A 17415-nucleotide genomic window follows, 5' to 3' on the forward strand; every position below is an offset into this window, starting at 1 on the left:
AAGGTTAAACTATGAGATAAGAGTTAGGATTGGGAAAGTTTATATAATTAATTGATAATCACAAATATTAAACAGATGGGAAAGTCTTCTTCTCTAGCTTTGCAATCTCCTCACCCCAATTTTCCCCAGCATTCTCTCTAGAAACTTTTCCTGCCCTTTCTCTAGAAACTTCTCTCTTTGCAATTCCTACTGCTTCTGCAGGTTTCTCTGAACACTTCTGACCACCTGAAAATTTCATTCTAAACAGTAAATTCCACTAGTCTATTTATTTAAATATAAATTTCTTGACCAAAGATCATTTTGGTCAAGAAACTTATTTAACTTATGAAAATACAACATATAATTGTACCTCCTATTAGAATAATTTTTACTTATTTTTCTCTCAACTTATAAAACTTCAAATTTACAGAAAAGTTACTATAATGGTCACTTGTATACTACCTAGACTTAACAGTTAACATTTTCTTGCATTTGCTTTATATCTTTTTAAAATTTTATAAATAGAGCTAAATACTTTACATTAATCTAAATTTTAATTAGGTGGTAGAGTTCACGTAAAACAAAATGCACAAGTTTTAAAAGTATAGTTTGATAATTTTGACAAATACACAATTGTGTCATCAGTACTACAATCATTGCATTATAGTTTTATTTGTTCTTAATCTTTTTTTTGGTGGAAAGTTCTATTCAGCGAATGTCAATTATTCAGTAATGTTATCAGCAGTAGTCATCATGTTTTATATTAGATCCTAAGACCTGCCCATAGCTGAAAGTTTATAAAACCTTTCATCTATATGTTTTGCTGATCCATTTGAAAAACACACACACACACAAACACACACACACACACAATATCGTTATCACAGCTAGGCAAATGAACAATAATTTTTGTTTCATCTTACATCTAGTTCATACTCAAATTTTTCTTTTGTCCTCAAAGTGTTCTTTTAGCTTTTGCTTTCAGTCTAGGAATATTTAAGTATTGTGCATCATTTGTTCTTTTAACCCGTTAATTAGGTCCAGAGGCTTGATTCGATGATTTTAAAGTATTTTTTACAAGAATAATTCATGGGCAATGGTAAATACTTTATAGAGCATCCTGTTCAAAGCACATGATATCAGGTTGTCTTATTATTGACAATGCTGAGTTGACATGGTGACCACTAGCTTTTTCCAGTATGTAGTTAAGCTTTCCTCTTTACAATTAGCAAGTAGTGTAAGTGGTGATACAGTGCTTTGTGACTGCTCTCACCGGAATCGGTTATTACCTTGCAGGTTGCATATGTTTTTCTCAGACTGCCCTTCCTTGTACATGTATTAGCTGGCATTCTTTTGTATTCTTTTTGAGAACTTTTCTCGGCAAGGAATGAATTATGGTTCCTCCTATAAAGGCAGGATAAAATGTTTGAAGTTTAAATTGCCAGTTTTCAGAGTAATTAATTAGTACTGAATATTGGTGTTGTATTAATATTCACAATATGTGTTGGAGTGGTATTACCCCTCCAGATGTAGCAAATGAGTGTTGTGTTTCTGGGTCTGCCTGAAATATTACAATAAACTTATAGATTTTTACTTAGTCAATATTTGGTTTTTACTTAGTAAAATTACTTAGTTTTTAAATATAAAGTCGATGTTTTAATCATCTTGCTTACTTTGGAAATGTTTAAGGGACACATACTGTTCATGCATCCTTAAACAGGAGCTTTGATACATGTCAGCTTCTTATTTTCTGATATGTAGAGGAGGTAAGCTCCAAAGAAAACTTTTAAGAATAATGTTTTTCAGTTTTTAGTGTATTTCCCATGCTGAGTCTCTAAGATCTTTTGTGTTTAATAAGCTTAAATATTAAGTACAAATCAGAGTTCCTTGTTTTGGTGGTCGTCTGTCATGAATTAGAAAATAATTTTGCTTGCTGCTTTAAAAATTATGTGAAAACATACATTTTGCAGTGACTAAGGTATATTAATAATAGTTCTGTTATTTTGATCACAGGATCTCTTCTCTAACTATAATTCTCGTCCTTCTAAATGGCATTTCCTGTAAGGCTAAGTCAGTTCATTAATTTTCATAGGGAGCCATCTGTGGAAATAGTCACATTAAGGAAAGAAAAGCCTAAAAGCTATTCCCCTCTTCTTTTCAATCTAACTTTGAAAGGATGATTTACTTCAAAGTGATTGCTGCAACTTCAAAAAACTTCCCTGTGAATGTTGTTGAGTAAGACGTTCTCAATAGGGGTACTTAACTGGAGCACGGAGTCTCCTACACATTGTAGAAGGCATTTTGTTAGCCCAAGTTTTATCCATTGCCAGTGGGGTGGGGGGTAGAATGGAAAAGAAGTTTGGGTCTTTGAGATCAATAGTCTTTTCTTGATTTAAATAGTATGCATCACTTCATTTTAATGACTAATAAAATTTGCACTAAACAAGTCAATGACACTTGTTGGGGTGATAGACCTTTGTTAAATTGTCTTGAAATTGCTTTTCACCATTACTTTTATCACGGACCCTAGCAAGCAAAATTATTAAGAAGCACATGGGGTTTCCTTCTGATTATGCTAGTCCTCTTAATGTCTGAACTCTGCCAACCATTCATATTGACCTTTATTAAATACAACAAAAAATGATTTTTTAAACAGTCTTTCTTTTAGTACGAGTTTATGTCTGATTTCATTGACATAAATTGAAAATAATTATATCCCACTAGTACTAATTATACCTAATGCTTGGCTTAATTTATGGTTATACTTTACATATTTCAAACATTCCTCGTCACATGTTATCAAAGTATACTTTGTTTGCTATTAGAGTACATACAAGGTCTAACACTTGTTTTTAGCTTGCAACATTTTTTCTTCATCTCCTGTCAACAAAGACTTTAGAACAATCACCATCCACTGAACGCATTTATCTTTAGAATATGTTTCTGAGGAAGACAGGAGTAAAATGATATTATCTCTGCATTAGAGATAAGGAAGTGGGCACTTCGTTTTTAGTACTTGTCTGTTATTTTTGAAGTGTTAGTTTTTCAATTTCAAGATAATCTATATAGAGGATAATATAAGTGAATTCTTATACCCTCACACATTACCACCACCATAGAATTATTTTGAAGAAAATCCTAAAGAAAACGTTATCATTTTATTTGTAAGTATTACAATGGTGATACTTCTGAGAATTTATACATATGGTAAAAAATCCCTGGCTGGGTACTCAGTTGGTTAGAGCATCATCCCCATGTGTCAAGGTTGTGGGTTTGACTCTGATCAGGGCATGTGCCAGAATCAACCAGTGAATGCATAAATAAGTGGAACAACAAATAAATGTTTCCCTCCCTCTCTCTTCCTCCTTCACTCCCTCTCTTCCTCCCTCTTTCCCTCTTCTTCTTCCTCCCTCCCCCTTTCTCTAAAATCAGTAAACAAAATTTTAAAAAATTCAGACAGTGTTCAAATTTCCTAATCTTGTATTTTTGAATGGTTTTTTAATCAAGATCCAAATGTGGACCACACATTGTAGTGATAGTTGGTTGATTAGGTCTCTTTATTAGCTTTCATTCTCTCTCTCTTTCTCTGTCTCTCTCTCTCTCTCTCTTACTCACACACACACATGCACACACAATCACACCCAATTTATTTATGAAGAAATTGAGTCATTGATCCTACAGAATTTTGCATAATTGTATCTTCATTTGTCTTTTTTCTATGTCAGATTTAGACTGGTTAATAAGACTATGTCTTAGGAAATATTACTTACTTTTATCAGGAGGCATATAGTATGGGTCTTCCACTGCTGAACGTTGCTTAGATCCTTTATTTCATTAGTAATCGCAACTTGTGATATCTTAAATTTCTTCATTTACTAAGGGATATACCACCGCTTTATCAGCTATGTGATTGAGGTACTGTTTTTTTATAGGAAAGGCAAGATAATGACTTGATTGTTTTGCATTTATATCCTACTCACCAAAACAATGGAGTAGTTCCCTAGCATTCTTGAAAGGTGATTAAGGAGTTAGTTTTTAAATATCATTATGAATTTATGGATTTAAAGACATTTCAAGCATCAGTTCATTTCCGTTGTTATTGATATTCAGATTGTCCTATCTTTGGCTACTGGAAGCCTCTTCAAGTTGATAAAAGTCCATTTGATAAAACCCTAGTAATCTTTGATTTTTGGGGGGACAAGATATTCCAGAATCATCTCATACATTTCCTGACCCAGGCTAGGAATCAGCCATTTCTCCAAAGAGCTCTGGTTCTTTTTAGTAGGAAAGTATTTGGAGACCATAATCTGTGTACATAGTAAATTTCTTTAAAATCCTATAGTCAAAAGTAAGGTGAGATACAATTCATAAATCTGTCTTGATCTTAATTTTTCATTACCACAGAAATGGAGAAATTGAAATACATTTTTAATTCAAACTAATGAACAACCTTAACATTCTGTTACAAAATTGGTTTCTCATGTTGTATTTTTCATGACTTGAGTTGGCTGTGGAACATTGCAATTCAATGTGTGCTGGCCGACAAAAGTTGAGTCAGCAAGGATTAAAATTTCACAGTGAATAATCTCAATTCTACCCAGAAATCAATAACAGGTGACTGTAGTGTCTCCCAAATATCTACAAGTTTTGGGATTATCAAAAGCAAGACGAGAAACTTGGACCTTGAACTTCTATCCACTTATCTTAGAACATACATTTCCTCATCTATAAATTAAAGAATTGAATTGGAGATTATATCTGGGATCTTAGTCTATCAATGTAAAACTTGTTATCATTATCTGAGTCCTTTCTCTTTCTCATTCTTTTATTCATTAAATATTTTTCAGTCACTTAGATTGTATCAAGCAATAGTTTAGTTGGTAGAAATAGTGTAGGCAAAAATATTCAACTTCTTTCCTTTTGTACCACGCTAAGAGGAAATACTTGCATCATTTGTGCATTGTGTGAGCCGGAATGATAACAGTCCTAAAATTCACCTGTTTTCTTTTTTTTTAAAGATTTTATTTATTTATTTATCTTTAGAGAGGAAGGGAAGGAGAGAGGGAGAGAAATATCAATGTATGGTTGCCTCTTGTGCGTCCCCTGCTGGGAACTGGCCTGCAATCCAGGCATGTGCCCTGACTGGGAACTGAACCACGATACTCTGGTTCGCAGGCCCCTGCTCAATCCACTGAGCTACACCAGCCAGGGCCTGTTTTCTAATCTATTCTTTGTTTGGGAAGTGAAGTCCTGAATACTGTCATACTTTGCCCACACTGAAAAACAGCTTGCATGAGCTTTCTGACATTACCAGAGACTTTGTTTAATCATTTCTTTGATATTCAACTTTTGGGTTTAAAATTTTCCCATGAATTAAATTATTTTGGGTGATAAAATAGAGAAGCTAATTCAAATGATCTATTCTGTGTTTCATTTGCACCCTTTGTTTATGGTTACCAGAGCTAATGGAGTGTGTATGGTGTTTATGTATTTATTGTTGCGCTATATTCTTTGAGAGGGCTATAAATGAGTATAATCATTTATAAATGTGTTAAAATGGATTTGGGTGGAGGGAAGCAACAAGAATACTTCATATTTTATTGTTTGGAGTTTTTAAAAATACTAACAGCAAGAAAGAATTGTCTCCTTACCCTTCACTGAGTCTGCCTTTGGTTAATCTGTTAGAGAAGCATATCGAAGATTCTTCCTTAGAGTTTTCATTCTCAACTCACATTCCTACATTTAAAAAATGACAGGATAGATCATCTCTAAGAGAGTTACCCTATATTCTGTGATACTCCAAATGTTCAGTTATGTTGCTATTTTATATAGCATGCATTTTCCTAATGTGACTTTTCAATAAGAATTCCTTCAAAAAAGAACTTCTTGTGTGTAGGGTTCACCTGCATGTATATACTCATTTTTCCGGGAATGGATAGATTTTTTCCGCTAACTCTTTGTTACTTTGGCGATGTCCACATAGACATTATTATGTGAGCATGTTGGTTTTACTGTGTGGCTGTGCAGTCTCTCGTCACCCTATACGCAGCACAGTGAAGAGTTTCTTCCCATTCTTCACCAGCTTTTGTAACTGCCAGCCAGGTACTCTTCTGCACCCTCCTGTGGTCCTGACCGGACCCCTCTAGAACTGCTCTACCCAGTATGGCAGCCACTAGCCATCAGTGGCTGCTAGGCTCGCGTCAAATGTGGCTCACTCAAATTGAGGTGTTCTATAAGTTGGACAAGATTTTGGAGACTCAGTATGAAAAAATGTAAAATATTTCAAAAACTTTGTATCCATTATATGTTAGAATTCTGGATATGTTGGGTTACATAAAGTACATTATTTTAAAATGATATAATAATTATTATACATAATTATTTTTACCAGTTACATTTTCCCTTATTAAATGGGATTACTAGAAAATCTTAAATTACATATGTGGCTCACCTTATATTTCTAATGGCATCACTGCTCCCGAATAATGTAATATCAATCATTATCCCCGCAGCCAATCCCTGTCTTTGCATAATAGATAGTTCTCTTCCAGACTTTTCTCCCCAAGCTTCCTCGGAAACTTCAAGTCCTAGCTAGCTTGTGCTGTGGCATCGAAGTGCCTGTGTGTGACTTGGTCGACTTTTGTACATGTCGACACAGTGAGCATCACCACAATGTCATGCTCAGTACCACTCAGAAAACGGTCCAGACCATCCACATGAATGAAACCATTGCCTTTGGTCTAGAGTCTTGCATTCAATATTTGAAAAAATAATATTTACCATTATGAGGATTATACAGTATTATTTTATGGATCTTTTGCTATGAGCTTAGTAAATGATTGTTACATATGAAATAAATGTTAATGAGGAAAACCTGTTTTCCTGCAGTAAACAGTGTTATGATTTTACTGCTTTAATTGATAATACTGTATATTATGCATGAATATTAGAATAAGAAACATACTTTACTATTTCTTCTATTTTATTACTGTTGGAAATCTAGTTAACATAATTCACATTACATGTATGACATGCTATACTTGTTTCATTGCAAATTTTAAGGGGTACGTAGAAGTCAGCAAACTCCTGCATAAGCTGAGAGATCAAAACAGGTTATTTTTAATCTCATGTAAATTTAACATAAGTGCTATCTGTAGCATACTTTGAAATATTACTCAGTATTTTTAATATAAAGTGACTTTTAAAAGCCCTCTAGATTTGAGTTTGAATATTGAACATTCTCAAAATTACATACTTTAAATTCCAAGTGATCAGCAATAAGATTATCCTTGCACCTGGTGTAAATATAGTAGTTAAGCAATAAAAGTTATTTGATCATTACAGAAATAATTCTCCTATAGCACACCAATTTTGTTTTAATTTTTAGGAGACCAGAATTCGAGCAATGGATAAGAATGCCAAGAAAACCCACAGTTTCTCTGTCACCAATCCCATCGCCGGAGAGGCAGTAACTCATATGTTTGTAGCTGACAGCAGAGAAGATCTTCAGAAGTGGATGGAAGCCTTCTGGCAGCATTTCTTTGATCTTAGTAAGTTAATGTTTGCGTTTTCTAGTAGTATATTTATGTATCCTGAAGATACACGCAGCAATCTAAGTATTAAAATTATACACATTATAATCTTATAGTTTGTATCAAGAAATGTGTATGCTCTTGAATGGAGTAGTAGTGTATCACGGATCACCGGTGCGCCGACGCTTTTTCTCTTCACCTCTCCCTTTGCCACTGACTGTAGGATAATACACCTTTGAATTCCTCGTACTTCCTTCTTATTTTTTGAAGTATATGACATTTTAATTATTAAAATATTCAAAAATCAACTTGATGGTTGCAAACTATGATTTTAAGTAGTTTCTTAAAAGAATGAAGTCACCATAGGCATTGTAGACAGTCTGTGACCTTTTTATTTATGTTAAGATTATTTATTCATATTTTAGAAAGAACTAGATTTTCACTGATGTACTTCTGTGCAAATACAGTTTCTCTTTTAATTAAATTTGCTGGGGTGACATTGATGAATAAAATCATATAGGTTTTACATATACAAGTCTATGGTACATCATCTGTATATTGTTGCCCTGTGTGCCCACCCCCCAAAGTCAAGTATTTTTCGCCACCATATATTTCACCCCCTTTATCCTTTACTATCTTCCCACCCCTCTTTCCTCTGGTAACGATCATACTGTTGTCTGTGTAATGAAGTTTTTTTTTTAATTTTCATGTATTGATTTGAGAGAGAGAGAGAAAGAAACATCAGTTTGTTGTTCCACTTCTTTAAGCATTCATTGGTTGCTTATTATGTGTACCCTGACTTGAGTCATACCTGCTACTTCAGTGTGTTGGGAAGATGCTCTAACCAACTGAGCTACCTGGTCAGGGCCTGTGTCTGTGAGTTTTTGTTTGTTTTTCTTATTTTTCATTTTTTGCTTTCACTTTTATATCCCACATATGAGTGAAATCCCGTAGTCCTTAATTCTTCTGTCTGCCTTATTTCACTTAGCATGATATTCTCAAGACCATCCATGTTGTTTGATAAGACACCATATGAGGAATAAACTTCTCTAGATAATAATGATCCTAAAATGTTGAAATGCTTGAAAGGAAATTCATTTTCCTGTAATCTTCTATTAACTTTATAATATCATCTTGGATATCATCCAAAGAGATTTTTTTAAACCATACATACCATTCTCAGTTTCAATAATACACTGCAATGGCATGGATTATCAAACAATGTGAAGGTAATGTAATAGAGTTCTAGTGTAAAATATATGGGACTCTAATAAAATATATGGGGCTCTAATTGTCTCGGTTTAAAGAGGGATTTTGTCAATGGGAAAATATTTCTATCAAATTAAGCCTAGTGTTAGATCCAACCAGTATCTTATGTATTTAGAATACTTTTCTACAGAATTACAAAGTAGAGCCACTTTCAAACAATAGTAGTTACTTCTGCAACTCCTAGAAATAGTCCTAGAAACGTTTTAGGACTTCTTATAAGCAATTTTGGGAAACCCTATAAAAAGAGTTAATATCTGCAGTTGCAGTCCTCAGATTAAGTTTTATAAGCCTGTTCTGATCCGTGGCCTGGTCGAGTATTATAGTGATGGCTGAGGAGAGGGCAGAAAAGGAACCACGTTTGATTGCCTTCCGCGTACCATATGGCTTTGTTTATTCCTCATAATATACCAGTGGTATAGAAATTATTTCCCTCTGCTTTAAATATAAGAAAATTGAGTCCTGAAGAGGTTTCTAGTTTGCTCCAGGGAACCAGAGAGAGGACGCCTTCCTTAGCCTTTGTGGATTCTTCAGGAGGTGGTTTTTCTTAAGTACTGTACCTGAGCACTCAGTGTTTAAATAGTTGTTCCATGCTGATAAGCAGGGACTACATGTCTTTCTCTTAAAATTTCAGCTGATGATAGGTGTGTTGTCTAAATGACAACTTCCTTTCACTTGATAATCACAGCTAAAAATTTAACTGCTTCCCTGAATGCTTTCATTTAGAGAGTCCCTCTACAAATGACTATTATTTTTAGAAGTGATTCTGCTATTTTATAATTTTTATATACATAAGAGCAGGAAGGAAGGATAAAAGGAAGTTAAAATGCCAGAATATTATTGTCTGGATATCAGCTTCTACTACATGACCTCATGTTTTCATTCTCCAGATTATGTAAAATAATTTATCCCGCTAAAAAGGGGAGCTAGTGGAATCTCATTGCATTTTTTACTGTCAAAGTAATAAAAAAGTGATGACAACAAGGTTCTCAGGTCTGGCTCTTTCTTCAGTACTTAATGTTTGGGGGATAAAATCTGCCGATCTGTCTAGTTTTTAAAGTATAAATTCTATTACATTTGTACTTTAGAATTCATTGTATATATAAGCAAAGATGCAAATGTTTATACTATCCTACAGATTGCCTTGCACTTTAAAATGTTTGCTTTCCTGGTGGTAAGTGTAGGCTCCTGTAATCATAGGTGAAATATGACAATACAACAAAGTAGAGGATAGATGTCCAGGTCAAAATAAAGCAAGAGCAATTTAACATTTAGAACAAATTTCTATTATTTGACTCTGCTTAAGAGTAGAAAGTCAGAAGAGTGAGATCGTTAGAAATCATGAGGAAACATTAATGGAACCGAATGCTGTTGACCCTGCTGAAGAGCACTCTGAGCGGTGGAGGTTGCCAGGCAAAGGGTAATAGGTAACTTTTAATTTTTTTCCATATAATGATTTTAATCTTTTTTAAAATTATGGTTTCCAGTCAATATTTTGTATTAGTTCCAGGCGTTTGGCATCGTGGTCAGACAATCACACGTCACAAAGTGCTCCCTTGAGACTTCCGGTACCCACCTGGTACCATACATGGTTATTATATGTAATCGTTAATTTGTAATAATTGGAACTAACAAACATGCATAAGAGGAAATGCCACTTGTCTTAGTTGATCAAAAGGGTAGAGCTAGGAATGGTGGGGCAAAAATAAGTTTTTTTCAGATATTTAATAATATAAACATTGAGTTAGATGAGCACCTTAGCATAACGGATTCTTTTGACTGGGAATAGTATAACAAATATTGTGGGAAACACCTCCGTACACAGATTCTATGTAAGTAAAATATATGCATTGAATATTGCATACTGAGCCTTTGTTTTTATGCTAGCGTATGTAACTGTGCATACCAGTTTAGTCCTGGTAAATGTTTCTCAGCTGTGAGGTCTTGACCAGTGGACATACCACCTTCTTGTCCCTCAGACTTCAGTAACACAAGGGATAATGTGGCTTTATGTTCCAGTTTTCAGCGTGATGGGCCTTCTGCTACCAGTTTAACCATCAGAAACTTGCATCCATCAATATAGAGAAGATACTGCACTTTATAATTTGTGCAAGATTTGACAGAGAAATGTTTGCTGGTTTAAAGTGATTCATTAGTTTTCCACTAAATATGGCCTTTTTTTCCTGCCCCCAAGAAGGAAGACCTGGCTTTTATATACTTATCTAAAGAGGAAGTGGAGGGGAGGAATAAAAGGTATCAGATCTCAGATCCCACTAGATTTCAGTTCTGCAGGGCAACCTTTGAAGCCTGGAGCTCGAGATTTGATTCCCTTTACAAGTTGCTATGTAGGTTATTTTGAAATTTTTATGATATTCTGCATTTAGCATTATAATAAAACATACTGAAGGGTTTTTGTGTTGCTTAACCAGTTAAGATTATGGATTTAAAATTTAGCATATATTACCATAGTACTATGACAGACTTAAAACAACAAAAATGAATAGCTAATTTGACTAAACATGAAAAGTCTTTAATTTTTAAGTCCTGGAAACTAGCTAAGTTGGATATTGAATATGGAGATTGAGAATATAATAAAAGGGAAAGAAATATGGATGATTAATCAGTCTAAAAAGGCACTTGTGTGTTACATTTACTTTTCTACTGATACAAGAATTTAATAATGGTGAACCTCAATAACTTAGGCTCTTGTAATATGAATTTATAGACACACAGTTTCTCCCGCGGCTGTTCTCCAGCGTGCAGGTGCACGGTAAATACAGAAAGCTTCAGTTTTTTCACATCCACTCAGAAGAAATAACTTGAGAATTTTATTTTAAGATGAAAATAGTAAAATATAATTAAAAGAAAAATTAATGTTGTCCACACTTTTAAAGTTTAACTTAATAAGTGAAACAGCTTATTCAAGAGCATTTGTTTATTCTGAGTGCCTGATGGCTTTATTTAAAGTGTTCTTCCTAAAATAAATTAGATTCTGCTAGGGTATTGACGGCTCTGTCTTTATAAGCTTTTATATACCTTTTACTTAAATGAAAACATTGTTTTTCTAGAGTTGCATGATTTTTTAAAAAGCACGATAATCATCTTAAAGATGTAATTGTTAGATAACCAATCTTTATTTTTTACTTAGAAATTTGAAAGTTGAAATTACTTTCCAGAAACCCCTACTCCTTTTTTTCCTCCTGGGTAACTAACTATATTCCATTTGATGTTTTACCTTTCAACTGTCTTAAATACCGAACATTTTTATTTACTATGTAAGAGAAGAAAGCTTGTATAAACTTTTGTCATTAATAAAAATTTTAATTATTGACCATTTAGTGAAGTAGTACAGTATTTAATAGCCTAGAGATCTTAGCTCAACATCTGTGCATAGAACTTTATTTTTCAAGTAGATTATTTTTATGCCTCGACCTGGACTTAAAATGATGGGTCGTACTATATTTTTATGGCTTTCTTAAGGCAATGCTTTATAAATTCGCTTTTATTTTGCACAGCAAAATGTGTTGGTATCTACTGAAAATGAAATATACTCCTTCACATTTATGTTTTAAACTAGCCTGCCTTTTTCTTTCTTCCTTAGGCCAATGGAAGCATTGTTGTGAAGAACTTATGAAAATTGAGATTATGTCACCACGGAAACCACCTTTGTTCTTGACAAAAGACGCGACCTCAGTGTACCATGATATGAGTAAGTGGGGTTTGTCTTTTCTAAGCTGCAGGGTAACAAAAACAACATTGTCCATAATCAAGCAGCTTATTCATTGACATTAAAATGCTAAAATTTTTTGGGCACAGTGAAAATGAATAAAAAAAGGCTGTGATTATAGACTAAGGAACTCATGTTTAATAGATGAATTAATGCAAAATTAATGAATACACATTTTTGTAGCTTGAATGCTTGAGATCCAACAAAAATGTTAAGGTTTCAAAATGAATAAGGGTGCACTAAAATAAATATTAGCTGAATAGCTGATGAAAATTCTGAAAATGTAAAGTTACAGGTTATAAAATATTATCATGTTCAGTAATTTTAGTATTTTATTAAATTTATTTTAAAGTAGTGCTGATAAATGAATATTAATAAATGGAAGCTTTTATCTCAGGCCAAAAAATGGTAACATTTTTTTCTTAAGATTTTATATATTTATTTTTAGAGAGTGGGGAAGGGAGGGAGAAAGAGAGGGAAACATCCATGTGAGAGAGAAACATCTATCCATTACCTCTTGCATGTGCAAGGACTGGGGACCAAACCCACAACCCAGGCCTGTGTCCGGACTGGGAATCGAACCAGTGACCTTTTGATTTGCTGGACAACACCTGACCAAATGTGCCACACCTGTCAGGTCAAAAAATTAGTGATATGTAATACTTTGGAAAATTTTAAAAAAACAGACTCATTAATATTTCATTTTCTTACCCTTTGAATGGCATTTGCAGGGCATTCGTTTGTCTTTGCAGGATCGCCTCCATGAGCCGTGTTGTGGACAAGCACAAGTCAAGACTAAATTCTAGCCTGTTTTGCCCCCAGTGGCCCTGTACTCACATGTACTATAAAGTTAGATTTAAAAGGATACATTTGGGTTTACACATTTGAAAATACCAGTGATTCATTTAATGACATTTAACTCTGTTCTTTTATTTTTACCAATGAAAATTTCACCCAGAATTATCAGCAAAATGATATCAGGGTTTCACTCTATTTCTCTGGATTTTTGGTTTTGAATTTTTACCCTATTAGAGAAACTAGGCTGGCCTATAAGAAAAAAATCCATTGTGTTCATCGCAGTTTACGTCTTAGGTTTTTATAAAAATGGAATCCTCTCTTACTTAGAAGTCAGAATAGATTTAAAATCCAGGAAAGTGATTGAAAAAATTCTGATGTTACTGTTTTTTGTAAGGTAGACTTTACTCATTTATTTAGGAATACACATATTTATGCATATACATATATATGTGTGTGTGTGTGTGTGATACATAGTATGTGATCTTATTTTTTGGTTCTACGAGCATGGTTGTTTTCACAAGTAAATACTTTTAAGAAACAGCTTGCTATCCTAGTGTGTTTGTGATGACTATTATAGATAGCATATTGGTTTAGAAAATAGTAACTGAGATAAAGTGTGTACTCTTTTGATTTTTGTCCCATGTATCTTTTTCTTAAAATTATTACAGGCATTGATTCACCTATAAAACTCGAAAGTATAACTGACATAATACAAAAGAGAATTGAAGAGACAAATGGGCAGTTCCTTATTGGTCAGCATGAAGAATACTCGCCACCTCCTTGGGCCACAATCTTTGATGGTGACCATGAAGTGGTCATCCAGAAAAAGATCCTGTCTTCTACAAGCAAGCAGGTACCCGACGGGAAAAGGAAAAAGAGACAAGCTCCCCTTCCCCCTTCTGATAAAGCTCCATTCAGCTTAAAGACACAGAGCGACACAGATCAGTCGGTGAAGGACAACCGGGAAAAAACAGATTCATCTCAGGCCTCCTCTTTGGATACCAAATTATCAGCCCTAATGCGTCCCTCACAGAAACCAGTGGCTGCCCCTCGAAAACTCCCTCCTGCCAGGAAAAGCAGTCTGACGGATGGTGATCACTCGGACACCCAAACTGCTTCTGAAGCCAAGCCAGTGCGCGCTCCACGGCAGAAATCGATCAGAGACATTTTGGACCCTCGAGTATGGTTGCAGGCATAAATACAGAAAACCCTTAACTCTCTAAGACGTGAACAGAATCTGTAACTGTGAGGCTTGATTCAGAAGCACTGTAGATGTAGTAATGTGGAATTATGTAGGTAAATAAGGTAGTGATTAAAATCAATAATTAATACGTTATAAGGTATAAACATGTTTTATCATGAAGAAATGAATTTCTCATTTACTTCTGATTTTCATAATATGAGTGATTTCCCCAGCAGAGTGCAAGAGGCACTCTCTAGACAATACCCTAATTGTTGTAAGGGTTCATTTATTCCTAAGTTAGTACCAGGCAGTGAACAAGAGCTAGGCAGAAGAAAGCATGAACATTTCTTTGGGGAGAGGCTGTCTAGTAATTTAAAATGTGTTAAATATGAGCCATATTCTCATTTTGAGAATTTTAACACTAATGGAATTTTTCAAAAGTTTTGTTCAAACCACAAATTATAGAATTCACCCAAGAAAATTTCTTCTCAGCATTCTGGAATTCTCATCTAATGATTCACTGGCTCTCATCTATTGTTTAACCCACTTAGTTAACTCACTGACCTTTCAAATTCCTGGGATAAATTTGGGATATTAAATTCTTCATCTTTAAAGGGAATTTGTAATGTGCTATTCAAAGTTGTCTCTTTGATGAGCCCTGAAATCCTGTGGACATTAACTCTTATAAGTGAAGCATACATTTATTAGTTTAGAGAAAAGGTAGATGAAGTGTTCTTTCATTTTTCTATGCATAGTGCTGATTTCCATTGTTACAATGGAATTCAGGGAAGTGAGTAGCTGATTAACACTTTAAAATTTATTTAATACTTATTTTAAAAGCAGGTGGTCAATTCAAAAATATCAGGAAAGTGGCCCATGATAATAACTTTCAGAATTAATCCCCCTTTTAAGAATTTTAATTAGATTTTCTTTTTCTAGCAAGGTTTGATGTCTGCTATTGATATGATTCATTAAAAATCATATTCTTACAATAATGACATCAAAATTATTTCCATAGGAGGTAATTTCCATAGCAATTAATCATAGTGACTGAAACAGAATTATGAAATCAAATAAGGAATAAATAGCAAGAGATTGAATACTTCACAAGAACAAAAACATTTATTTTTTATAATAATACTTTTTGTAAACAAGAGCTGAACAGAATCTAATCAGAATTTCTAAATAAAACAGTTTCCATAAGGTGTCAGCAACAGCCCTAAAAATCCCAAATCACAGTGAACCTTAAATATCATTGCAAGAAATAAGAATTAAATTACGGCCCTGCATATCATCTCTAGAGATCTTTTTAGAGCCTGTAAGAACTCTATTTGGATCAGAACTACATTATTACAAAGTAAAATGAACACTTGACAAAAATAACATTAATTTAAATGGAGCCTTTGGTTATTTTTAGATAGCAAAGTCTTTTTTCATTTATATAGAATGATGTAACTGCCAGGTTACTTTTGTGTTTGCTCAGGACTCTAGTTAGAATTAGGACTCCAGGGAGCAGTGATACAAAAGGTCTCTTGTGACTGGCGACATCAGGACAGACATAGTATTTGATGAGAAGGAAACCCTATATACTTGCCTGATAGAATTTAGAGACAATCACACACATAAAACCTAAGAAGGTAGGATTAATTTGTTTTTTCTAACTAGAAGGCTCTTGTAAATTTCTGTTGTGATTGCCAGTTTAGTAAATGGCATATTACAAATCTAAAGGATATAATTATTTGAATTGTTATTCTTTAAATCTCACTGCTGTTTTTGACAGCATTCTTAACTGTCGTTGCCCCAGAATTATTGAGTTAGAAGGTGCTGTAGGCAAAATTGTTTCTGAAACTGGTATGTAAGCATCTTTTTTTTTAAAGCTGAAGCCTGCCTTATAACAAACCAGTGTTAAAACTTCTAAATTATATTCTTGTCATTTCTCCTTATGCATATTATATCAAGAAGGGTTTAAGTTGTATAGGAAAGGGAATTTATTCATAGAGAGATTACCTAGCAGTTCCCTCAGTGGGACGCTTTGAAACAAGGCTGAGGCCCACGCTCCTAGATTCTGTGTAGGTGAAACCTGACCAAGGACTACCTCCCCCGCCCACATTATTCAGGCTGTTTCCAGGGGCCCATTGCACTGTATGTTACAAAGCTTTTGAAATTGGTCTGAAGTCTTCAGCTGCACCTCCTCTGGAATTGTGCTCATTAAATGTCAGCGCAGCTCTCCCCAAAGGTCTAAATTGAAGTCGGGCCTCCTACCTCCCTCTTTCCCTTTTTCTCTCCTTCCCTCCCTTCCTTACTTTCACAGTTTCAAAAAATCTGAAAAACTAAAAATACTGAGTTAAACATGTTGTTAAGAAGTTCGTCAAAAGAAGTATTTGTTTTCTCATTTCCTAAACTGGAAGTTTATGACAGAGAAAAATATGCCATGTAATAAAAGACATTTCAGGTTTTTATGAGATGGCTTTTCACATTTCTTGTTTATCTTCTAATTTTTTTCTTGGTATATGAAGGCTATAAACTTGAAACAAAGAGTTAGCTGTCATATCTTGGTAATATAATTGGAGAAACATAGTAGAATATATATTTCAGAATATAATTCTAATGATCTGAAAAATGGTTTAGAAAATACTTTTCAAGCTCTGGGATATAAATGACAACAGCATTAAGATATTATTTTTAATTGCTACAAAGTGGTAACTTTTAAACAAAGGACAAAGAAGCCATTTTGTTATAAACACACACCTTCTAAGGTAAACAGTCCTTCAAAATATCATGCATGCCAGCTCTTGGTGAGTTTTATTAAATCCTTCTCAACTGTCTGCAGTGCCCCCGAGTTCTTTAAATGGATGTGCATGTCTGTCAAAACCTAAGTCTACTCGTTATGAATGTTATATCTTTACCCTTTCAGACCCTACAAAATGTGT

General features: G+C 34.1%; 1 protein-coding gene across 1 annotated transcript in view; it reads left to right on the top strand.

The window, feature by feature from the left end:
* Positions 1-16771, top strand: part of RTKN2 (rhotekin 2) — a 67466-nt gene extending 50695 nt beyond the window's left edge. The window contains exons 10-12 of the mRNA XM_037062696.1: positions 7367-7529; positions 12379-12486; positions 13971-16771. Coding sequence (XP_036918591.1) covers positions 7367-7529; positions 12379-12486; positions 13971-14500 — 801 coding nt within the window. The 3' untranslated portion in view covers positions 14501-16771. The remainder of the gene's footprint in view (positions 1-7366; positions 7530-12378; positions 12487-13970) is intronic.
* Positions 16772-17415: the final 644 nt, after the last annotated feature.

This window comes from Sturnira hondurensis, unplaced genomic scaffold, assembly GCF_014824575.4.
Source record: "Sturnira hondurensis isolate 20B ecotype Veracruz unplaced genomic scaffold, ASM1482457v3 Scaffold0014302, whole genome shotgun sequence".
NCBI classification, from domain to species: domain Eukaryota; kingdom Metazoa; phylum Chordata; class Mammalia; order Chiroptera; family Phyllostomidae; genus Sturnira; species Sturnira hondurensis.